This window comes from Lepidothrix coronata, unplaced genomic scaffold (genome assembly GCF_001604755.1).
Source record: "Lepidothrix coronata isolate B3197 unplaced genomic scaffold, Lepidothrix_coronata-1.0 Scaffold208, whole genome shotgun sequence".
Classification (NCBI taxonomy): domain Eukaryota; kingdom Metazoa; phylum Chordata; class Aves; order Passeriformes; family Pipridae; genus Lepidothrix; species Lepidothrix coronata.
Genome location: NW_016690388.1, coordinates 84,519 through 110,431, shown reverse-complemented (window position 1 = coordinate 110,431; position 25,913 = coordinate 84,519). Strand labels below are relative to the sequence as shown.

The 25,913-nt window shown below is 40.2% G+C and overlaps 1 protein-coding gene across 2 annotated transcripts in view; it reads left to right on the top strand.

Annotated features, from left to right (window-relative positions):
• Positions 1 to 25,913, top strand: part of LRP6 (LDL receptor related protein 6) — a 129,294-nt gene that overhangs the window by 54,943 nt on the left and 48,438 nt on the right. For both annotated transcript variants that reach the window (XM_017832856.1, XM_017832857.1), the window contains 4 exons: positions 9,147 to 9,343; positions 10,099 to 10,230; positions 17,827 to 18,223; positions 18,741 to 18,912. In XM_017832856.1, coding sequence (XP_017688345.1) covers positions 9,147 to 9,343; positions 10,099 to 10,230; positions 17,827 to 18,223; positions 18,741 to 18,912 — 898 coding nt within the window. The remainder of the gene's footprint in view (positions 1 to 9,146; positions 9,344 to 10,098; positions 10,231 to 17,826; positions 18,224 to 18,740; positions 18,913 to 25,913) is intronic.

Below are 25,913 nucleotides of genomic sequence, written 5' to 3'. Positions count from 1 at the left end.
TGAATCACAGTTAGCTTGTGCCTGAGGTATCATATAGAGAGATGATGTTTTCGAGGTTGTTCTTTGCAAATTTTTTTTATGCTTCAGCTAGTTTATCTGGGCACAAAATATCCTTTCTTATGTTCTTTGTTCTGGCCTCTTAGGGGCTTGTCCCATGTTTCACCACAAATACCAATTTGACATAAAGAAATCAATTATATTGATAAAACAGTTGTTTTGTGTGGACTGGTGAGTAGGAACATAGGCAGCATGCCTGAAACATGTCCTCTGTCTTCCTGTGGTATTTGTTTTGAACTCCACAATATCATTTTAACACTGGTTTGAAAGGTTATATCACTTTCTTCCTAAATTCTGCCTTTTAAGAGATCAAAAGTTCATGCGGTATTTTTGTAATGGTGTTTGTTCATAGAAAGTAACAGGAGTTGGATGCAGTTTTAAATTTGTGTCTTTGGGTATAAATATTGTAACTAACTTTGTTAATTCATAACATGGAGGTATAGATATCTATTTTGAAGGAGCCTCTCATTTGGTGTTTCCTTCACGAGAAAGAAAACTTAATACCAAGACAGAGAGAAATATTTCATAGTGACACTTTCTTTAAAAAAATATGATCGTCACATAAGTTTTCAAGTAATGGAGACAAAATGATAAAAATTTTCATATACAGTAGAAACTCGAGTATTTTTTATTTCTTTTTTTTAAATTTTTTAATTATTTTTTAATTTTATCTAGTGTCTCCAGTCTTCCTTGCTCCAGAGCTACTTCAGTGCTTCCTGCTGGCACTTCTGCATTTTCAGTCTTCTTTCGCTACTGATTTATTTGCAGTTTTTCTTTTACTGTTGATCTGTTTCACAGTGGTGTCAATATACTTGGATTTGGTATTCTATTTTTATTTTAATGGTGTTTATTCCCTAGTCTGCCATTGATTAACCTGAGAGATGAGGCTGTGAAGGTGCTGGTCTTTTGTTGTGCAAGGGGCTGACCAACCTTATCTGTCTGCAGAGAGATGTGTCAAACAGATGTCTCATGACACAGAATTGAAATCACCTGGGTCCCAGTATTTACCTCATTCCAGAGTAAATTCTCTGGAATTAGTCAAACTTGTATTAAAAACCCGTATAGACAAGTAATTTGGATTTTTAGATCTACTAATCTTTCTTATGTAGCCATAAAAAGCAAAGCAGTCTAATGCTTTAAGTTGTTGGTTTTATTTTTTAAATTGATACAGTTCAGTATCAGAAGTATTTTGTGGCAGTATGCTAATACATTACCATTTGAGGGGGAAAAAGGGAAGTCATCTCTAGAAAGGAAAGCACACATGATTTCCCTTAAGCACTGGAAGCACAGACTTATTCTAACAGCACCTGTTTTTCCCTAGGCATGTGAGAAAATTCTGAGAAAGTCAACATCTGTATCCAGCATTTTTGTTTCATTTTTTATTCTTTGCAATTATATTATCAGGAGGAGGAAAAAGGAAAGAACTGCAGAAGTTAAGCTGTACTACAATGGGGTTTTATGTTGTTTTTTTTTTCCACTGTGACCTTTTAGCCTCTGCCTGTCTTGAGAAAAAAAGATCTTTGGGGCTATCTAAAGTGATTCTTTTTTTGTTAGATACTGTCTTTCAAAATTCAGCTTTCTCAAATGATATTTTACAGCTGTAATTCTGTATTTTGTGTCTTAATTATTTTGTTAATTTTTTTCAATAACTAATTTTCTAATACTAAAAAAGAAAAGACAGTTTCTAATTCCGCAGACAAAACAAAATCCTTTTAGATCTTCCTTTAAAGTGGAAAAAAATCATCCCACCAAACTACCCCAAACCCACAAATCCTTCAGTCTTTTCTCCTAGTCATCTCCAACCTCCTGATAAAAAACCCCCAACCAACAAAAAACCCACCACTACCACCGAAAAAACCCTCAACAATCAACCCCCCCTCCCCAAAATATGCCCAAACCCCCCAAAACAAAACCAAAAAACAACTAGATTTTTCTGTGAGGCAGCTTGACAAAGTGTTCCTTATTGCAGCTGTTGTCTTGTGTTTTCACAGCTATCCATTTGTTAAGGAAAACTTACAAAAAGTAAAAATAAAAATCTTTTTTGTGACAACATTGCATGGCAGGAGGTGGGAAAGAGTCTGTAGCAGATAAATGATTGTAAAAGCTTCATATAAAGTGGGATGGCATGAGTTTTAATTGCTTTGGGAGAAGTGAGGAATACTTAGCAGAAACTAACATCTTTATAGCAAAAAAGAATTTCAAACAGTTCAAAGAAAACATACTGTGGTTTGGAAGGTGAAAAGAGAATATGGTATAAACAGGAAAAGATTTTAATTAGTGTAACTGATAGTATTAAAGTAATAAAAGTTCAGACCTCAGAGATCTAAAATTTGGATGGAGTTCTTCTCTTGATTTATTTCTAAATCTGTAAGAAATCCTAAACTTTTTTATCTTTTTATTTCTATAGTCTGAATATAATGTCTGTACACTTGACACTACAGAAGAATTAAAACTTTTAAGATTTATGTCTCAGAGAAGATATGAAGATATGAATCATAGAATATCCTGAGTTGGAAGGGACCCAAGAGAATCATTGAGTCCAACTCCTGGCTGTACACAGGACAGCCCAGAGAATCGCAACATGTGTCTGAGAGTATTGTCCAAAAACTCTGTCGGGCTTGGTGCTGTGACCACTTCCCTGGGGAGCCTGTTCCAGTGCCCAACCACCCTGTGGGTGAAAAGCATTTTCCTAATATCCAGCCTAAGCCTCCCATGATACAGCTTCAGCCGTTCCCTTGGGTCCTGTCACTGGTCACCAGAGAGCAGAGATCAGTGCCTGCCCTTGTGCTGCCCCTCCCGAGGAAGTTGTAGAGAGCTGTGAGGTCTCCTCTCCAGGCTGAGCAGAGCAAGTGCCCTCAGCTGCTCCTCGTACAGCTTCCCCTCTAGGCCGTTCTCCCGTCTTTGCAGCCCTCCTCTGGGTGCTCTTCAATGGCTTCATGTCTTTTTTATATTTTGGTGCCCAAAACTGCCCTGAGGACTTGAGGTGAGGCCACGCCAATGCAGAGTAGAGTGGGAAAATCCCCTCCCTTGAGCAGGCAGAGATGCAGTGTCTGATGTCCCCCAGGGCCAGGGCACTGTTGGCTCATCCTCCACTCGTGTTGACTAGGCCCGTAGGTCCTTTCTGTGGTGCTGTTCTTCAGTGTCTCGTCCCCCAGTCTGTCTGTCCATCCAGGGTTGCCCTGTCCCAGGTGCAGAATCAAGCACTTGCCTTTGTTAAAATTCCCATGGCTGGTGATTGCCCGTCTCTCTAATTTGTCATGGTCTCTCTACAGGGCCTTCCTGCCTTCCAGGGAGTCAACAGCTCCTGCCAATTTAGTATAATCTGCAAACTTAGTTAATATCCCTTCCAGTCCTGCATCCAAGTTGTTTATGAAGATGTTTAAGAGAACTGGGCGGAGGATGGAGCCCTGTGGAACCCCATTAGAGACTGGTGCCAGCCTGATGTCCCCCCATTCCCTATAACCCCTTGTGCCCAACCCCTGAGCCAGTTGCTCACCCATCTCACAAGGAACATGAATGCTTTCCTTGTTGCTTGCGGGAGTCTGGATAGTGGAAGAGTACAGTAGGCATGTGGGAGGAACATGCAGAGAGAGAAATAAAGTAAGCCTGGATTATTGGATTTTTTGGGGGTTTTTTGTCACCTCTTTGGATAGGATCTAGATAACTCCCTTTGGAGTCACAATGAGCCATCAGAACTAGTAAGCAGCATGATAGTGCTGGCAGTAGTACTCAGTTAAATGTCATGAGAAAATATCTCCAGCAAATTTTACAGGGATGATGTATCATTCATTACCTGCTAGTCCTGGGATTAACTAGTCCTTGCTGCTCCAGTGATGGGCTCAGAATAAAGAGGAAGAGCACAGAAATTTATAACTAATGCCCTTGGTTTGCCAACGAGAGAAAGAAATGAACAGTTTTTCATGTCAGAATGCACTATTTAAAAAATAAAATTGATGCATAGAAGGGATGGTTTTGGTTTTTTGCAACTCTTGCCCTGCTCTTATCAGTTGCTTTTTGTGGGAGTAATTAAACAAAACTGAATTGCAGACAGCTCTCCTTGTGAGTAGAGTACCCAAGATAGGTTTGCCTGCTAAGGCAGTTCTTGAATTAATTTCCTCTTTCTTTACCCTGCAGCAGCAGTTCTAATTAAGGAGTTAACACATTACTGGCTGAAGGGAAATGCACTTACAAGGTCCCCCAGGAAGTGTTTGTGCTAATGAGATGGGTTTTGAGGCCACTGTAAGAAAACATACTTTTAGCAACTGTCAGAAAGCTGGGAAGCTCCTGCAAGGAGGTGAATGTCTTAAGTTTGCACTTGAGCATTGATTTTTCTAGTTTCTGTTTTCAAGCATCAGCTCTTATCTGTCTGCCAGATGATTAGTTGCAGATTTGTTGAAACACTAAAAATAGTCACTGCATTTAAAAGAATTTTTTTCAATATTTGCTTCTAATATGTAAAATACATGACATTATGTACAAGGTGTAAAAGACTGTGTTCTGTTTATATCTTTTTGTATATTTCTTGGAGATAAAATTGCTTAACACCTTCAAGCACTGAAGAGGAGCCAGTCAGTGGTGAAAAGCCTGTTTCAATTTCTCACCAACACATTAGAGGCCAGTGCAGAAGCCAAACAATGCCCTAATTAAAACTGCTGAAGAATCCTATGTAAACAGAATTAATAAGATTATATTTGGACACAGAGCTAGGATGAATTTTCTGGTTCTTCCCCAAGGTGCTTCTGAAATAAAATGCTGTAAAAGTGGAGCTTCAAAACATCTGTAGTTGACTGCGTGTGATGCATACACACTGTGTATATAGCTAGAGTCACTAGGTCATAGGCACATTTCTAGAATTTAAAAATACATGTGAAGTATAAGGTGATTAGCTCAGGTGTATCAATGGAAGCGCTCTTCAATACTTTTTCTAAGACATGAGATGGCAAATGCAAAATTAGTGCAGGAACTCAACCCTGCTGAAAGCAAAGGAAGAGCAGCTTCAGTTAGAAAGCATGGTAGACCACTCTCTAGTTAGTGGATCTACTGGTGTACTTTCTCCTCAAGTCCCTCATCTCCTCCCCTCGTGCCAGGGGCCTTTCACCCATAATGCTGTTTGCCTGAGAAATGACCTGCAGAATGACTTAATTTCTCAATCATAGTTTGATTTTTGATTGACTTTTTTCAGACTTTCATTGCAGGTGGGATTTGAAATGTCATTGTTAGACCTGTTATTTGTTACACATACTTTCTGGAAACACGTGACAATCATGGCTTAAAGAAGTGGCAAAAGACAAAACTCTGGTCTTAAAAGAGAGCATTATATCCCCCAAGTCATATTTCCCGCTTACTCTCTTAGGGAATTAGAAGCAGGCTTGTCTTATGATAGGAAGCATTTGAACAAGCATTCATGGTAAAAATCCAGCTTAGTTTTTTGAGTTTGTTTTGCAAATGTTTTTGTTAAGTTGGCAGAAGAAATCTTGTGAGCTTCTGAGGGAACCAGAGCTCCCTGCCCTCCCTGTGGCATCCTCGTGGCATGCTGTGGTGTTGTCTCAGTCTTTCATCCTTCTTCATCTGATGGCATGTGGGATTCATGCTGTGATTGCTTCGGCCACTTGCTAATATTTCCAGCTGTCACAAGTCGAAGATGTGTAATTCTTGCGATTTTGTAAATGCTCAAGGCATTAAGCAATCTGTAGATGGAGAGAAAGATTTTGTTTAAAATATTATAATTTGTTTTGTGCAAGCCTGTTATATGATTTCTTTAACATGCTGAGCACTAAAAGCAGATATGGGTTTTTTTCATCTTTCTGATAGCCTAGGTGATGGTAATAGGTATGGGATCCCCCACAGTGACACTGGAGAGATGGAGTGAGACAGAAATGTGAAAAGTCTTGCACCCTGCCTTGGAGACTGAACACAGGCAGCCTCTGGGGTCACCTAAAAGGAGTTTTGCTACTGTGAACCGGTAATGTTAATGGTTTAGACATACAGACCAGAACATCTAAAGTACCCCAGGTTTTCTGCGGGTGTTCTGATCAGTTCTTGAAGTTAGAGAACTGCAACGCAGCCAGAACAGAAGGGATTTGATAATGGAAAATATTTGCTTGTTGCTGTCGTATCACTTGTTCCAATCAAGCCTGGGCTGATAATGTAGTTGCCACTGAAGTGCTGTCAGGTCCCATCAGTCCAATTACACCTGCAGCACTTTACCTGATACCCCGATCAGTGGCTTCGTAAGTGAGGCCAGAAATGTGGAGACTTGTCTGCTCCCCAACGCTGAGCTTGGGAAACACCCGGTACGTGGGAAGCACCTGCACCTACCAACTCTGTGCAAAAGTTGAGTACTAAAGGGGATGTTCTGGCCCCCTTCATCCACCTGGGTGTATTTAATAAATAATTGGTCAAGGCAGAAGTCAGGACCCCTCTTCTTGCTCACTGAAACCAGAGCTCTGCAGTTCCAAGAGTAGGTCGTGCTGAAGCATGACTGCCTCACAGCAGCCATCAGAAGGTCTTTTCTTGTTCTCTGTCTTCTTCCTTTTCCTGTTTTCTAATTGCTGGGCTCTCCAGTCCTTTCCTCTCACTCCTCATTAGGCTGTAGAGTATTATTGAGCACACCTTAAGCCACTGCTTCTGTGCTGACGTTCATCATATGGCTGCTGTTCAGCAAGGCTGCGAGTGTGGCCTTTGGAGGATGTTCGAATGGGGGAAAAAAGCCCTGCTGGCTTTGCTGAGGGAAAGTGAGCTAGCACCTTCTAGTGGCTTGCTGGAAACAAAGAATACAGAGTACATATTACTGGTAATACTCATCTTAGTGAGATGCAAGAAATACACACTGTTGTGTTTGGGCCCAAAGCCATAATCGTGTGTTGCAACCTTGTATCTGCTGAGACAAATATACAAGTTGAAGAGTAATCGCTTCAAGGCTGTAACTGAAGGTACAGTCAAATGAAGGGCTCCTTAGTCCGAGACTCCAAGTAAGGGCTGGTTTAAATAGGGGTCACAGTTTGCCTGTGCATTGTCATATGAATAGATGGTTGTCTGAAAGTTAGGTATGTTAAACAGTGGCTATTGTACTTAAAGATTTATTTCCACTAGCAGTAGTGGGTACTAATCACATGTAAAATTCTTCTGTTGTTGGTTTTTTTGGTTTTGAGTTTGGTTGGAGTTTTTTTAAGGTAAGATAGAATGCTTTATCCAAATGTGGCTTTTCTTGTGCATGGGAATGCTGTCTTTGGTGTAGCTTTGGTTATAGTGAGAGCTTTGGACTTTTGTTTCTTTTTTTTCTTATGAAAAATGTCATAAATTTGTCATAAAGACTTACTCTCCAAGCCTGGTCTAAACTAAAATTATTCAAATCTGAATACATTTAGTGTTTGAGGTTCATAAAATATTTTACGGAATTAGAATTATAAAGATACTTGGTGTGGTACAGGAGTGTGTTGTGTTATTCTGACTTCACTGTTTCACTGGTAAGTTTCAGCTGTAAATTATATTACAATAGTCTTTTGTATGATGCTTAGTTGGTGCATTTAATTAGGAGCAAATATATACCTGACTCCAGACAGAGATAAGAAGTAAAAGATAATATGTCCTACTTTTGAATGCAAAATACCACGAACTAGAAAATTTTGTTTGGTGTAGAATCGGAACACTAGAGTGACAAGTAAGGGAACATATATCTTTTTCTCCTAAGCAGAGGGAAAAAAACCAAAACTGTAAAGATAATGCATCTTTTTCCAGAGGTGAAACAGCAGTGATGACTGTAGTCTCTTTGTACTCAGAGTCATCGGCAGAGACACCTTCAGGTTTCTTGCTTTAATATACTCTTCTGTTATATTTTAGCAGAAAATATTTGGAAAATAAAAGTGTTTTTGTCACCTGCAAACCGCTTCAGTTAGACTTATTTGCAAAAGTGATGTCTGTGGTGTTGGAGGTGTTTTCTCAGTAAATATATAGATAATTACTCTCCTCCCTGCAAGAAGAAAATCGGGAGGCTGGTGTTCATAGTAGGAGTAGCAGGGCTGTGTGTCAAACCCTTATGTTTTCAGTCTGGAAAATGGATGGCGATCCCTACTGTTCATCAGGAGCTTGTGTATGTGGGAATACATGTCTGCTCATGCAGTTAAGAAGAAAGGAGATGGGAAGAAGTGCTTGTGTAAATAGTACTTGTGTGGCCCTGCTTTGAGCAGGGTGTTGGTCCTCTCCATACAAAGTTTTTCTATGATTCTGAATAAAGTAACCATAAGAATTGAGCTACTTAATTCCAGTTCTGAGGAACTTGGGTACAGGTAATTAGATTCTACATCACAAGAGCCTGGAAAAACTGTCTTCAGTAATGTTAGTTCTGCATTTTTGTGCTTGCTAATGAGCATGTGTTTGTATATATACATAAAATATACGGGTATACTCTTTAATTTTGTTTATGAACCTGGAGAGAGGCAGTGACCCAGTTTGCTCAGAATTGATACCATTACCATGGCAGAAGATCACTTGAACTCTTTAATGGCAGTGCTTATAATAAAAACAATAGCTTAATAATTATCATAATTAATGAATCATGAAAATCATGAAAAGTAACTTTAAGTTACTTTATAGTGAAACTATTTTCCATTAGAGTATTTTTCTAATGGTTTAAAAGAGTGAAACTGGAAGAGATGGATGGACAGCTCATTGACCAGTTCATCTCAGTTTGAAATCTGCCAAGGCTGAAATTGGTGGACATCGTATATCAGCAGGGAGCCATCAGATTTGCATAAAATCAGCTGGCATTCCCCCCAGTTCACCTGGTGGCACAGAGCCCTAAAGGTATTGAGTGTTCAAGGGGTCATAAGAAGTAGCCACAGACCTAAATAAGGATTTCAGTTGGCAGCTCTTAGGCATCTCAGCACCAGTAGGCGGCCCAAAAATAATACTGCTGTATTGCTCCTTCATATGATTCCCCAAAATGGGGGCGGTATATTTTTTTCCCATAAATAAATAGAAAGTTCTGATCAACAGAACTTACACTGTAAAACTTCACAAAAGCTCTGTTCAAGCAAAACTGTAGCATGAATTGTGTTTGAGCATTCATTTTCTTCCCTGTACTCTATCAGGCAAGCAGTGGTTAAAGGCTCCCTTCCACATCCTTTTGCTTTGACGCTGTTTGGGGACATGTTGTACTGGACTGACTGGAACACACATTCGATCTTGGCCTGCAGCAAGTACTCCGGGGAGGACCTGCGTGAAATACATTCCAACATCTTCTCTCCCATGGATATCCATGCTTTCAGCCAAAAGAGGCAGCCAAATGGTAAGCTATCTTGCTTTCTTTCTTTTTTTAACTGCAAGTTGGAACTGATTTGCAAAAATTAGTCTTTCTATATGGTGGTGGGTGACTTCACCAACATCATGATACAATTTTTCCAATGCAGAGATTGCAAAAGACCCCAAAGAGAAACCAGATATTCTCTATATTGTTTTTTGGGCATTTTTAAGTGCAAGGAAAAAACACCATCTCTTACTTTTTTTCTGCCTGACACATTTATCCTGTTGTCATATTCCTTTTTGTTTTCTGTGCCATAACTTCAGGCAACATGGTATTTCTATTTTTTTGAAGTAATAGTTCCTGAGTGGAAAGTAGTGTTAATTTGGCAGATGATATTAAGCAGGACTAGCTCTGTGTAATAACCAGTGTCTTAACCATTGTGTTAATTTACTGTGTTTGCGTTTTGTTTTTATGTATACAACCTATATTCAGCACCAGTATGCTGAATAGTTTGTAAAAATGAGAAGAGCAGAGCTGAAACAAGGTTCTTGTTTAGAGCTAAGTGCTACTTTCCCAAGAAAGGAAACATTCAACATCTGTGCATTTTGGTACCATAAATACCCCACTACTCAACACTTGGAAGTAATTTTTCCTTGTTCTGTGTTTATCATTTCCTCCTTTAATCTGTGTTGCTGCCACCGATTCTACCACTCAAATGCCAAATGCCATGTGTGTCTTAACACATGAGATGAGGTCATTCGTTATCAGAAGCATTAATCTGTGTGATTTATGTTTAACAGCTACAAACCCATGTGGAATTAATAATGGTGGCTGCTCCCACTTGTGTTTGATGTCTCCTACCAAGCCCTCTTATCAGTGTGCATGTCCCACTGGTGTGAAACTTCTCGAAAATGGAAAGACCTGCAAAGATGGTAGGCTTTGTTTTTAAAAAATTCTTTAGATTAAGCACAAAGTAGCTTTTGGAGGGAAAGGGATTCTTTCCAGCTTCACGATATAATGCACGTTAGGGGTGGCAAATTCTGAAATCATGCAGGCTTTTGCAGTACAGATAAAAGCCCTCTACATTTAAAGAAAGAAAGATACTTATGGCCGAAGGGCAGGTTACCACCAGTTACAAAATTTAAGGTGCAGTTCTCTCTCTGTACTAACTCCTTGCAAGTTTTTTGGGGGCTCTGTTGTTCCTTTTTCTTAGAGAAAAAGATACGTACCTCTTCTGTTGCCTCTAAAATGTTTCTGACATTATTGATCGTGAATTAGTATTTGGCTAATAGGGTTGCACAACAAACCCTTTTTAAATGTTTTTTATAAAATCTGATATCTATGTATTATACACACATACACCTGGAATCTCTTTTCAATTCGTATACATAAAGTTAGACACCTACATTTGTAGAGAAGAAGTGAAAGTAATGCCATGTTTTTAGGGGTCTTGAAAGTGTTTCAACCTTAAAACTCAAGATGTGATCAAGATTTACAGCTGCAAGCACTCATCCAAAACTGCTTTTAGTGTCTCATTGTGAACTACTGTATGTGACTTCAAATTGTTACATTTTTTAAGTATAGGTCTTGTGATGTGCTGTGATTGCTGTAGTACATTAACAATCAAAATTAACACTGGGAGATAGTTAGGTAGCTCATAATTAACCATCTTTTATGCAGATCCCCTCTCTATGACAAAAGTAAATGGAGGAAGAAATGATGCAGCAGAACTTAGTGTAAATAGCCTAAATTAAATGTATACAGAAATAATTTTTTATTGGAGTTTTATATTTTAAAAATTCTTGTAGGTTTGTCAGCTACTGTTCAGCGTTTTCTTTAATTTCATGCTATTTCATGCTCTCTGCTGATTATTTGAATGTCTGTGTGAACCTTGTTAAAATAAATTGCTACTTTTGTGTGAAAAACAGCTCCCAGTTTAGCCTGGCAGGATTGTTTGTAAGAATTTACCAATACACAAGCAAAATGTTTTCTTTTCTATTGGTATAAGGAACAAGCTTTAATAATACTGCTCCGGGTTGGTCATAAGTAGTCATAATTTGACATGGATCCATGTGCTTTTTTGAGAATACTTGTGTCATGATTTGAGATCCCTAAAAATTTAATTCCCTATCTTCAAACCCCCTTCCACATCTCAACTCAGTGTGAGAAGGTTTTTTCCAGACAACCACACGAGACTCAAAATGGGGGGAAAACTGTTTCCTCCCACCACAACTCTGTATGCACAGATAAACTCCTTTGTGGCAGCTGATAACAACAAAGCAGTTGTTACTTAATACAGACATGTTTGCAAAAGCAGAGCTGCACAGAAAGTCCATGTGGGGGATGGGGAGTGGTGAAGGCTCCCCAGGGCAGTGGTCAGGGTCCCCAAGGCTGCAAGAGCTCAAGGAGTGTTTGAACAATGCTCTCAAGCACATGGTGTGTTTCTTGGGCTGTCCTGTGCAGGGCCAGGAGCTGGACTTGATGATCCTGAGGGGTCCCTTCCAACTCAGGATGTTCTATGATTCTACGAAAGTTTGGTCACTTGCCAAGCGTAACTAGAACAGAAAAGTAACAGAGGCTGAAGGACTAAGGACAAAAGTTGGAACAAGCCCTGGAGAGATCAAGAGAAAGTAATTCCTTCCCTTTGACTGTGCTGGTAGGAAAAGGGATGGGGACTTCAGGCAAGAGGGGCTGTGTCTTTTTTGCTCCCCACGTGCTGTGTTCTAAGGAACAGGTCATTGTATCACAGAAGTGCCTGTTTCGCTCCTCAAGTTCGGCCCTATTTCCTCATGGAGGTAACCTGCTAGACAGGTTAACTACCCTGTGCTAAGAGCTGAATGGCACCTTTGCAGTGTATCAAAGTAAATTACCAAAGATAAGTAGAGGAATGGTATTAAAAAACCCCTCAAAACCTTATTAAAAGGACTTCAACTTCTCATGCAGAGATATTCAGAAGCATCAATTCACTTTTTTTGGCATTTCTTGTGTCTCAGAATTTATAACTGTTGCTGAGAACTGAACATTTTTACCTTGGATAGTTTTAGTATATAGCTATTAGGCTGAAATGCTGAAACACCGAGTGCTTAAATCTCTGTTTGCAATTAGGACATGTACATGACTGTGGGGGAAGGAGGGACTGGTGACTTGTAAGTGAAGAAAGGTGAAAAATGATGATGAGTTTTTGTCTTCTAGCAGTAGACGAAAATCAGACTGGTTCCTAAACTGAATTGTTTCATGATGAAATGAGCCCTTTTGAGGAGAGAACTTAATTTATGCTGCGTTGTTGAGAGTACTGGCCTGGACTGGAAAGATTTTGACGGGTGAATTTTGAGTGTGTGTTTGTGGTATTTGCAGTGCTTTGGCATTGACAGATGATCCTGACAGCCAAAGGTGAGGCTGGCTGACCTCCCTGAGCAGTTTCCATGACAACCTAGGGTTTTTGAATAATCTTGGTTTATAGGAAATCTTTTCCTCCCTTGCCTTTCTCACAGTGTTAGTTTCTCTGGGTTTTGTAGAGGCTTTTATATCACACCTTAGAGGAGTTTTACTATTTCTTGCAAGATCTTTGAATACAATAACACATACAAACACACACACACACACTGACACCCCAATTTTGAAACAATTTTCCATAGTGTTTCAGGAAAGGATGATAGCTTAGAATAAAATTACCTATTTTTCTAATAAATCATAATAAAATCAAAACAGTTAAGTGACTGAGATGTGGGCTTGTAGCATGGTTTTAGATCCCCCATTGCCAAGGTGAAAGTTTATAAATCCCTGTACCTCAAAGAAAAATGAGGCAGAGTAAGTTTTTTCATGTCCAGATATTCCTCAATCAATAATGTCCGAAGTGAAGAGTCCTTTCTGAGCACCCTGGCACTTCTGCCAGGGAGTTTTTACCTCCTCTTGACATATTCTTGGTAATCTATTGTCCTTCTGCAGAACATACTGGGATTTCTCTTTTTCAGTATTATGTGCACTGCTGTTCTGAGTTTGGCAGTGCTACATATAAATGGTCTTTTGATAGTTATAAAACAAACCTAAATTTTCTTACAAAAATTAGTTTGTCATTGGAGTTATATTCTTATTTGTGCTTAAAGATCTCTCCGTCCATGTGCTCCGCTTCTGTCTTTGCCTCTAAGGAATTTACCTGTGTCTTGAATTTGCTACTGCCAATACAAATACGTGGTTTGTACTGAAAAAACTGATGGTGACTTCAGCTGAGCAAGAAGGTGTGAGTTTCCTCATGAAGAAAAAGCACTGCTTCAGACTTAGCTTTCAGCCTTGCTTTGGCCATTCTGTTTTCTTCCAGGAAAAAAGGTCTTTATTTTGACAAAGGATGCTCATATCCTATTTTGCTTGTAGGCCTGGAGGCAATAACCAGAATTTTGCACTTCCTTTTGCAATTTAGGGTTGCCCAATGAGTAATTCGCTTTGTCCAGAATAGCCAGAATCCTGATTCGACTGCACAGATGAAGACGTGAATTTCACACCCTCATTCTTTCATTTCTTTTGAAGGAAAGAAAAAATGGGATTAGTTTCAGATGCATGTTCTTTTGCCTTTGTAGTTCTGTGGCTGAGCTTGTCTAGATGAAAAAAACTTGTTTGTATTGTTGTATCAGGTACTCTTTCACAATAGTGACTTTACAACCCGGGAAGGACATTTGGGAATTAAATGTTTTGGTCCAAATGTGAAGTAATTCTGTTTGGGATGTATAAATAATCTTGATTTCTCAGATACAGAGAATGCATTATACATGTCTTGTGTCTAGCACTCCTTATGTATGAATTCCTGAGCATGTGTCTGTGTAGCTCAGCAACCACTGATGTTTTAAAGTTCAGTAACTTACAAATGACTGAGGTCTGTATAACATTAAGGAAAAGTAATTAATTATAAAAGATTAGAAGGGCATTGGACTTTAAACTATGCTATTGCATGTATCTGCATGCTTCCCCTTTTCTCCCCCTTCCCTTGACTTCAGCTAGCACATAGATTTAAATTATTTAGAATTTTAATAGTGAATTTTTGAGGAAAGTATTAGTTCCAGGACTAATGTAATGTACCATCTGTGAGCTTGTAATCCCAGCTTTCAAAGTGCTTAGTAAAAGTAGGCTAAAGCTCTCAAAACTAAGGATCTGGAGTATTTAGACAAGTAAGTGACTTGATTTTCAAAAAATTGCTAACTATCTTGCATATCCTGTGATTTTAGGCACTGCTAAAAAGATCTTGAGCTTAGTCCCCGATTGGAACAGTTTGGGAATTTGTGGGGTTGTAAGATTGTGTGGGAAATCCACACAGAGGGACCTGACTTTAGATATAGGACAACCTTATTTTTCTTGCTTACTCTGCCTGCAGGTGTGTGCATGGGAACTTTGGGCACTGTAGTTTGAAGGCTGTGAGCACAGACCTTGGCATACCTGCTGGTCTGTGCCTTTAAACCCAACACTGTATTGGAGATGCCCTTGTGTCTGCAGGCCTGCTTGTGTTGGGTGCAGTAGAGATTGCCAGTAGTTAAGAGAGAAGAGGGCATCATGGGCATTGAACTCTGCTCCAAGTCTCCTGTGTGTTTGGCTCGGTCACTTCATCCTTCTATGTTCGGTTTGAGGTGTTCTGAGGGAAAACTGCCTCATGTCTGCATATGTGTGCTGAGGTCAGAGTTCTGGTTGCAGCCTCCATGCACCTTTTGACTTGCACCAGTTAAGGTTTGAGGTGTTTTATATGTTTGTGGTTCATTCCAGTTCTTCTAATAAGTGCTGGTAAATTGGAAAAAAAAAAAAAGGTGCTGGCATGCAACCCGTGTTGTTTTTTTCTGCCCTTTTATTCTTTTTTTGAAATGTGATTCTCTATTCTCCATCGTGCTCATCCTTAGAGGCTTGATTTTTCTTAGAGAGGCAAGAGTCAAGAAGTCTGGAGATCGTGCTGTCATCTTAGCTTTTCCTTCATAACTGGTCTTTGGGATATAAGTGAACGAAATTGATTGATTTTGTTACCTCCTGGCAACCTTGAGTACCTTCAGCAGTGTTCTCACTAAATGACTGTTGATCTAAGAAAGCAGCTGAGCTGTTCATTTGCAAATGGTTGGGTAATAGCTCTAAAGTAAGCTTTAAACTTTTTGTTGCTTGATTGGAGGGGTGAGGGGTGGTGTTTGATCGAGGGATTGGAATGCTAGCCAAGCCCCCAGATAAAGACCATGAAATTCTTAGCTTGGGGTTCCAGAGTGCAACATGGGTTAGCTAAAAGCCAGTCATTTCCCAGTGCTGAATTAAAGCTTAAACACAGTGGGTTATTTGACTTAAACAACAGTTGCAGCCTGAAAGCAGGATGCTGAAGCTGTTGAAATGGGTTGTCTTTGAGAAGAATGGAAAGGTCAATTGGTCAATTTTAAGGGTGAGTTTCAGAAAGGGAATGGTTATACTCAGCTGAGTCTTTCGGGAGGCCTGGCATTGGTTCTTTAAAATGATTGTCAACTTCAGCTAGAGCACATAAATTTTTTTTAAATTATACCTGACATTTTTTCTGTGTATGGTAGACAATGTATGACTTTTTAACTGTTTCAAACTCTGAGGTTAGTGCATTTGCTCAACCTTAGTTTTACTTGATAATGCAAAAAAGTTATTATTGTTCAGGGTTTTTACTATGATTGTTTTGTTTAAAATGTAACTTGGATAAATGACCATGAGATTGATAAGAAAAAGTACTAGGGGTTTGTTCCTTACTTGAACCAAAATTGTTAGGGTTATTTATGTACTAATGCTTTGTATGACCATAATGAATCTGTATGCTTGAATCTTGATGCTGAATTGTTTGTTATACTCTAGTAGCAAAAAATACAGATGTACATATAGACTACTGTGTCAAAATTAGTTGCTTCTGTAATTATAAAAAAACCTTACTAGCATGCCTCTTTTCCATTTTCTATGTCACATGCTTTACAGTATTTTGGAGGATACGTAGACATGTAATTACAGGTTTCCCCTTCCTGATTAATTAATTCATAAGAGTTATTCACTAGAAGAACAATTGAGTAGTATGTACATATATTTCTGAACACAAGGAGTTTTAGAACAGAAGATCCCAAAGCTGATCTTAATCCATGCTGGACTACTAATCAGAAACACTTGTAATAATATTTTGAACTTCAGTTGTTGAAAGGTGCTGTTTCTTGCAGCACTGTGAAAGTGTCTTAGATGTTTTTAACACAATAAACTTGCTGTAAATGAAGCAATGGCTGCTTTGGCATCTCTCCAAAGCTTGGCATGCAGTGAGGTTTCAACTAGCACGAACATCAATTACTGTCTTTTTAAAAAATAAATTTGGCAACAGACACCAAAATTCTTCTTTCATCACCAACCTACTTACTTTGGTTATTGCTCTTTCAGTCTTCTAGGCCATATTTATACCTCTTTAAGATCAAGATCGAGCCATGGACAGAATGTGGCTTGATGATTGCTCATTTTCACTGCAAGTTCACACATTTATTTTCCTAAACCTTTACCTCTCTACACAAGCCCCATCAGTCCCTGCCAAACCCTTTCCTCTCTTTAAGGAGAACCATTGCACCACACTTTCCCTGCAATTATGCCTGCATTTTTCACCCTAGCTCAGGCTTCCCTGGGGCCTGATCTGCTCTTATCTCCTTAAGACTCCAAACTGATAAGGCTGTTTTAATTGGAATGGGGTGTGGTGGTTGTTTATCCTTCATTACATTGAAATCTAGTGGCAGAATAGAAAATAAAAGTTAATTAGATTAGACAGTAAATGTCATTGAGTACCATTAAACATTCTGTGTTGCCTATGTGAAAACATTTTCTGCAGTGCAAGCTGATCTTAGTTATTTATTGATTCTGACTTCTGACTCAAAAGCCAGCTCAAAATTACTTTATAAGACACTGTTATTTATCTTAATGTCTTCAATAAGCTTGTTCTCAACAAATGTGGAAGAAGTTGATAGCCCACCTGCTCTGCATAGTCATTGGACAGTTGTCTGTTCCCAAATCTGATTGCTCTAATAAGAGTTTCTCAAAAGTGATTTACTTGCGGTGTTCTGTGTTACAATTTTTCCACTTCTAAGGCATTGTTGAAACATGCAGCTTGTTTGTCAAGATTGTCCCTTAACCAACAACAGCAAACAGTAAGTAAATTATTTATATAATTGATTTTTCATTTATGAGGTTGCAGGCTATCTGTTGATTTGCATAAAACAGCAGCATCGTCACTGCTTATCTATTTCAGTATCTTTGGAGGGAATGATGTGGTAGAAAACATGTTCAACATGATAAATTCTGGACAAGGAAATGACCACTGAATTTTCTCTATAAACATGCCTGACTTGTTCTGCAGAAGAATAACCTCACATTTGAAGCCTTTGAGTGGTGTTCTCTGCTGGTGCCCAGCAGTTTGTTTAGGTCCTGTGAAATCAAGGTAGCCAGTCTAGCTTGTTCCAAGTGGCACAGAATCAGGTTTGCTATTTACAGGATTACTGCACAGCATTTGTGAGATGGTTGTGTTTGTCTTGTTCATGCAGGTGCCACTGCACTGCTGCTTTTAGCCCGCCGGACAGATCTGAGGCGAATTTCCTTAGACACCCCAGATTTTACAGACATCGTTTTGCCACTGGAGGACATCCGTCATGCCATTGCCATTGACTTTGATCCTCTGGAAGGATACATCTATTGGACGGATGATGAAGTCAGGGCCATCCGCCGCTCGTTTATCGATGGGTCGGGCAGTCAGTTTGTTGTTACAGCACAGATTGCACATCCCGATGGCATCGCTGTGGACTGGGTTGCCCGAAATCTGTATTGGACGGACACCGGCACAGATCGTATTGAAGTTACAAGACTCAATGGGACCATGAGAAAAATCTTGATATCAGAAGACCTGGAAGAACCCAGAGCTATTGTGCTGGATCCCATGGCTGGGTGAGGAGCTGTTTGTGAGCATTTTCTAAAATATTAGTCATGCGAAGAAGATACTCTGTCTACTTGTATGTAGATAATGGGATGCAGTGGTAAACTTCTGAGCCTTCAAAATGAAAATACTGTGATTCTTTGAAAGTTAAAAAGGTCTGAGGTACAAGGACTGCTGCTCTATTTTGACCACCTGGGTAGTCATCTTACATGTCTTTATGTACTATTCTTTTTAAAAATATTTTTGGGGACTGTGTGGATCTGCTTGTTTGTTGTAGATAATAGCACTGATTATGTTGTCTTGCTGAGCAGACTGATATAGGAGTTTTGCTTAAAGGGACAGTGTGCGTACATGCCAGTTCTTTCTGAATGATTTGGGCATCCTTACCTAGGTAAAGAAATATATTTATTTTAGAAATGTAATTTTCTGCATGGTATGTGGGTTTGGGGAAGAGTAGTCCAGAAGAAGCTATGTGAATATTAAAAGTTTGGATTAATAAGAGTTCTTAAGATTTTGTTTCCTTTGCAGCTACATGTACTGGACTGACTGGGGAGAAATCCCAAAGATCGAAAGGTCAGCATTAGATGGCTCAGACAGAATTGTGCTGGTGAATACCTCGCTTGGCTGGCCAAATGGACTGGCACTGGATTATGCAGAAAGCAAAATGTACTGGGGAGATGCCAAAACAGACAAAATAGAGGTTTGTAATTGTATTTGCATTTCTGATTCCGTGAAGTTACAGAATGTAGTTACTCTACTCTTCTAGGTGTTCATATTCTGATATAAGCTGAATGGGCAGTGGGATAGTGGTTGAGTTTTGTTTTAAGAAACACCTCCATTTCTCCTCTGTCTCTGGGCAAGTTACTCACTATTTTTTCCTCATTTTAATGTGTGTAAAATGGAAATTACATCCATGTAGTAGAGCTCTCTTTGTAAGCATGTGTGAGAAGGATTTGTTAAATAAGTCAATTCTTAGGTCATCAGGGGAAAAAGCTTTTGAATGGGATTAATGTTTTTAGGTTAAAAAAAAAAATCATCTTTCATTCTTTGTGCTGCTCATCTTAGATGCTACTAAAACATATTTTAAAGAAATAAATCTCATTTCACATATAGTTACTTGTACTCACTGAAATCCTCTATACTTTGCTTCTCACGTGGTTTATTAGAGTTTCAGCAAGGGGATAGATTTCCCTTTCTTTCTGACATGTCCTGTTGAAACTCGCAATTAAAAAAAAAGGCACTTTTTCTTCTCTCCCACATTGAAAATCTTGCATTTATTTTGTTGTGTAACATTATTGGAACAAATCTGACATTTGTTATCTGTCAGTCTTTGAGAAAATAGTGTTGTTTAGTATTGCATCAGTTTACTGTCAAAAGCTTCCAAGAGAAGCAGAAAACTTACTGCCTAGCGCATAGTAACACCAGCTACCTTTGCTAAGTCCTGGTATATTTGTCTTTCTTTTGATGAATTATAGCTTTCCTTATTGATTCTTTACTATTGTAAATAATTTTTAGCACTTATATTAGGCACAATATCTTTTCTGGCCTTACAAAATTGCTTTTACTTATTTATAACTGCAAATCAGTCAAGGTGAAGTCATAGTCATGTGCTGAAAGGTCACATAATTGTTTGTTCTTCTTCAGAGCTGAAGTAACTCCAGTCCTGCAAGGTGAGTTGCTTTGAAGAAGTCTTTGGGAAAGCCTCAGGGAGCAGAGTTTTCTTTGTCCTGAAAGCAAGATTTATTGTCTGTAATTCACCTAACATTACAGCAGCTCTGTGAAAAGAGGGGAAAAATAGCCTTAGCTATGCTTAGAGATTTATTTATAACAGATTGAGCACTTCAGCCCTTATACTTTCTTGGACCTGAATGTATTTTGCAAAAGGAAAGTTAGGCATTCTTTGCTGTCATGCTTGCCAAGACATTGAGATTCCTTATTCATTAATAATGGTTCTATTTAATGCTGGATCAGTTTGTGTAGAAATTTTCATCTAGATCAGGCATGAGCTCACTGCTGCATTTCTGTCAAAGTGGCTAGAACACATCATAGAATGTTTATGCCAACATTACCATGTCTGTGGCAGGACAGAAGATATTTGATTTGGCACAAAGTCTTTTGGGACAATTTCCATTTCATTGTTCTTCAAGCAGTGTAAGCCAGCAGAATGAGTCTGTTCCAGGTTGTCATGTGACATCTATGCAGAGCATCAGAGAAGATTTATCATCCTAAGGTTTCAGAATTACTTGTGTTTTTTTTCCTAAGGGTCTCCAAGTGTTAGAGTTATGATATTACTTCTACTGCTTTTTATAAAATGTTAACATTTGTTAACTCTTATCAACGTACAGTCAATCTTCAAACAGTCTGGCTGAAACCTTTAAAGCAACAGAGAAGAAATTCTCCCACAGTTTTTCTTTGGTATTTTGGATTTTAGTTTTGTTTGAGGATGTGGGTATGTTTTTTTTTTAATTGCAGAAGGTGGTTATTTAGATATGTGTGACAGAGATCTATAAAATTATCTATAAGGCGACCAACATTTCCACATACACACCTTTTTTGACAGAAGAAATTGGCCCTTGTAACTAATGTGAGGTGATGGGTGCAGAACAAACAAAAGCAGATGGTTCTTCAAACATATGGTAAGTTGTGGAAATGGTTATAGGTGTTAAAAGCTTACATGTGTTACTGGGAAGACTGGGTAAGTCTGAGAAAGGGAATTCCACTGCAGTTTACTGGCAAATAGAATTGCTACTGCTTAGTTTGTTCAAGAGCCTATTGTTGTTCAGGACCCGACTTAAAATCATTCTTCTTCTGGATCATATAATAGAGTTTACAGTCTGACTGTACTCTGGAATATGCATCCTCCAAAAAAACAGAGTGCCTAGGAAAGCCTGTGCTTCCTTCTTCCTGGTTGGTGGGGATGTAGCTGCTATTTTGTTGACCACATCCATTGGAATCTGATTATGTTCGTCTTTCCATTTTACTCCTCAAAACTGAGTTTCCTGGGCAGGTCCCTTGACCTTACTTTCCTTAATGGCAAAACCAGTCTTCAGAAGGACTTGGATTACCTTCTCCCCCTTTTCAAAAACTCTCTCTGCTATGTTGTCCCACACAATAATGTCATCAATGTATTGCAAGTCTTCTGGAGCCTCACCCTTTTCCAGTGCAGTCTGGATCAATCCATGGCAAATAATGGGGCTGTGTTTCCACCCCTGGGCAATCGGTTCCAGGTGTACTGGACACCCCTCCAGGTGAAAGCAAACTGTGGTTTGCACTCTGCTGCTAAAGGAATGGAGAAAAACACATGAGCAATGTCCATGGTGGCACCACTTTGCTGCCTTGGACTCCAGTTCATCCTGAGTTCCAGTGGCACTCAGTGGTAGTGTGACTTTGTTCAGACCATGGACAGACTACTGTCACTCTCCACTCTCCATTGGACTTAGGCATTGGCCACATAGGACTGTTAAAGTGTGACCGAGTCTTGCTGACCTCTCCCTGGCCATCCAGGTCATGAATCATCTCGTGGATGGGGGTCACAGAGTCCCGGTTGGTGCAGGATTGCTGACGATGCTCTGCTGCGGTAGCGATCGGTACCTGTTGCTCAACGACTCTCAGCAGTCCCACAGCAGAAGGGTCCTCTGAGAGACCAGGCAAGTATTCAGCTGTCCAATTTCCTGTCTCCAAGCAGATATCCCAACAGCCCAACAATGCCCTTTTGGGTCCTTGAAATACCCTCTCCTTAGGTAATCTGTGCCAAGGATGCATGGGGCCTCTGGGCCACTCACAATGGGATATCTTTGCCATTTGTTCCTGGTCAGGCTCACTTCAGCTTCCAGTAGAATCAGCTGTTGGGATCCCCGTTATCCCAGAAAAAGAGGTGGGTTCTGCACCTGCATATCTCGATGGCATAAGGGTACATTGTGCTCTGGTGTCAACTAAAGCCTTATACTTTTGTGGGTCTGATGTGCCATGGGATCCACACAGTCCAATAGATCCAATTGTCCCTTTACCTGGCTGGAGACAGGGCCCCTTTAGTCCTGGTCATAGTACTTGTTGCTCACTTCTTTTAAATATGACCTGGAGGTCCCTTCAAGAGGATCTGAAGTAACGTGAGCTCTCCTATTCTGTCTGAGGACTTGCCCACCGGAAACCAAAGCAGCATTTATCCTTGAAGAATTTCCTGCAGTGGTTGTTCTTTCTCTCAACTGCTGGGGCAGAGGTGGGTTTCCCATCCCACTTCCTCTTGTTCTCTCTGTGTCATGCAGGCAAAGCCACAGGTTATCTTGTGGTGTGCACCCTCTCTCTCAAGCAGGCTTGTTCCCAATAGCAGAGGCTGTGGTCCATCCTGACAGGGCGTGGGACATTTCCCCCTGAAGCACTGCTTGTTCTCCTTCTTTCGTTGACATCAGTGCCAATGAGTTGGCATACAATGATGGTGTGCTCTGTACAAACTTCCACCGCGTGGATTGTGTACACTGGACCTCATCTGGATCTACAGGGTTGGTTATTTGAATCCCTCTAGATTACCTCCAGCACAGCTAATTCTCTCAGGAACAATATCTTTCTCCATGGCATTCCACCTGCTTGGGCACACTACTAGGTCATCCTTGAGAGAATACCTTTACCTTGCGCTTGACAGGAGTTGCCTCCAGAGGCTGAGTGTTTCTGTCCTCTTCCCAATGCTCTTCCCATCCCAGGACAGGGATTCCAGTCACTTGGCTTCACTACCATCTAGTTCCATATTGTGGGCCATGATACCCAAGCACTGGAGCAGCCAGCTCACCAGGGGCTCACCTGAGTGGCAGCTGAAATCCTTTTGCGTATCCCGCAGCTCCCCCAGGGACAGGGATTGGGTGATTATCTCTGGCCCTGCCTGTTCCTCCTGTTCTGAGGGCCCTACTTCTTCATCCTTCACTAAGCAAACTGATTTTGTCTTGGATTTCTTCTTTTATACAGGGGCAACTGCTATTGGCACAGTTGTTCAGCTGCAGTTGGAGTGGTCACAGTGCCTGTGGCAGACACAGGTCTGCTTTCCTCCTCCTTCTGAGGGTGTGTTTAGTATCAAGCAGTGTCTGATAAACAGTAGCCAGGACTCAGCACAGTGCATAACTTTGTGCCTCTCTGTAGCTACCACAACCTTTTTCTTTCACATATTTTGTCACTTGAACAGGGTCCTGTAGTTGTTCAGGGGTGAACTTAAAACCATTGGAGGAAAGAAGTCCTCCAAATACTGGCCCGTGTCCTGCCACATTCTATGCCATGCAAGGCTATCCACCCTTGGGGCAGGTCTCTGAAAGACCCTCCTAAAAATCTCTTTTGTAACTCTAAACATGGTGTGGAATACACTGAGAAGACCTAGTACACCTAGCACCAAAAACATGCTTTCCTTAACATCCAAGGGACATTCAGAATCCTCAAAAGCTGTTGTAACAGGCCTGAGGGAGAAAGAGAGGGGGAAAGTCATCCTCCCCTGTTCCCTTCACAAGCTGGGGACAATTATTAATGGACACACCACGGTAGTGCCAGAGGTAAGCGTAGGAGAGCAACACGTCCCAGTTGACCCTCATTGCCCTTGGTGTTAATAATGTCATAAACCGATATCCCCCAGTACAGCAACAAAGGAATCCTGATCCCTCTCCCTGCTCTAGAAAAGAGCACTGGGACAGGCACATATGGGAATATATGCAGGGTTAGGTACCACATCCATGTGAACAGACCAAGCAACATCGTGACCAGCGGTTCTGTACTTAATATAACAGATGCTTAGATAAATTTGTTTCCAACCTGCTCTGGGCAGATCTGTTGTTATCTCAACCTTTGGAGCCTCACTTGGGGTGCCAAGTAAGGCTGTTGTTGTTTAGGAATGGTGCTCTCCAATTTAGTGCTCCCACTGAGACTTTCCAAACCATGCTTGCTTGCTTGCTCCCCTCCTTCCCCTTCCCTCTCCTGCCCTCCCTGCCCTGTGGTAGGATGAAGAAGAGAATTGGAGGCACAAAAGGTAAAGATCATGGGTTGAGATAAGAACAATTACTTGGAAACAGCATTAAGAAAACCAGCAGTAACAACAATAGTAATGACAGAGGGTACAAGAAAAGAAATTATTCACACGAACTTCATCATCCCCCCTCCCCCCCCGACAATATTGAGGGCTCCTTCCACCACATTTACTTCACCAGAAGGAACCCCTTCTCCTGGCATGAGACTCCCTTCCCCTGGCAGTGACATGAGGGGGTACAGAATAACCTCCAGGTCCTGGCCATGACCCCTTCTGGCTACTGCAGAAATGAACCCTCTCCTGTTCAGAACTGAGACACTGCCCCATATGCTCAGTAATGCAGACGTAGTGGTTAGTTTCTTTATTGATGAATATCAGTGAATTTCCCCCTGGATCTTATGTAGCTTCTTTTATAGTCTTTTATGAGAGATTAACTTTGTTGTGACAGGCTGTAGAAATATATCTCAGGCTGCAATGACACTATCAAAATCTATGATTGCTAAAATATTACTAAGATTTCAAGTCTTTCTGTTTGCTCACACTGCCTTCTCTCCTATGGCAACCATGAATCCTGAGGAGAGTTATTGCACTTTCCATATCCTTGCCATGCATTTTTTATATAAGTGTAATAGAAGATGCTTTGGCCTTCCCTAAATGTTTTAAACTTACATTTGGAGAAAGGACACTGGCATAGGTGCAAGAAAGAAAGATACTTGTGACATGGTCCCTGCTTTGCTTTAGGTATTTGTGTATATTTGGCAAGGGGGTTAAAAGCAGGAGGATCACATTCGTACTTGCCTCTCCTGCCCTTAAGTAGTTTTTCATGATTTTACGTACTTCATGCTTTTTTCTTTTTTTTTCCCTTGCCTGTGGAATTCATCGCAGTGCTACCAAACTGCATGTTTCTTACAGGCTGTGTTTCTGGTTCATTACTGCTACATAATGAGCATTTATTATTTATTTTTTTATTATTTATTTTTATTTACCCACTGATTAATGCTATGCTGTTCTGGAGCCCCCAGATGATAATAAAGCATCAGCAGGGGTTAATGGAGACTGGCAGGGGGTACAGCAGGGAGCTTTTGTTCCCGTTTTATCTGGCAGCCTGCAGCAGGCAGAAGCAGGCTGTGGCTCAACAGCTTCCTCATTTATCTTGGTCAGGTTTCACTGCTGATAAACTTCTTTTGAAATGGATGGCTGCTATTGTGCTTACCAGTAGGGAAGATTTCTTATTGACTTGTTACAGGTTTAAAGCATTTTCCTGCCGTGCTGTGAGGTTAAAAATGTATGATCTACTCTGTTGAGGTCTTACGTTTTCCTGTTCAAGTGAATATTTGTTGTCTTTGCACATACGCTACCTGTTTTAAGGCATATGTTGAATTTTAAATGGTAAGCAAAGCTCATATTAATAAAGCAATTAAATGGCTGCAAGCATGTGTTGCTGTGTACATTAAGAGTAAATCATGATGATATGGCTGATTTCTCAGTTTTTCAGTCTTTGCTTTGTTTTTCTTTATTCATCCTCTTTTCTCTTCTTCATTTTTAGAGCCAGAAATGACACTCGCTAACACCTACTAGTGGCTAGTGTAAAGAAAGGCCTCCTACAGGTATCCAACCATTATCTAGAGATTTTTGAGTGCAGCTCTAATTTGAAGTATTTGTGCATTCCCAAATCTAGTAGCTGTGCCTGGAATCACTGTCTCTAATCC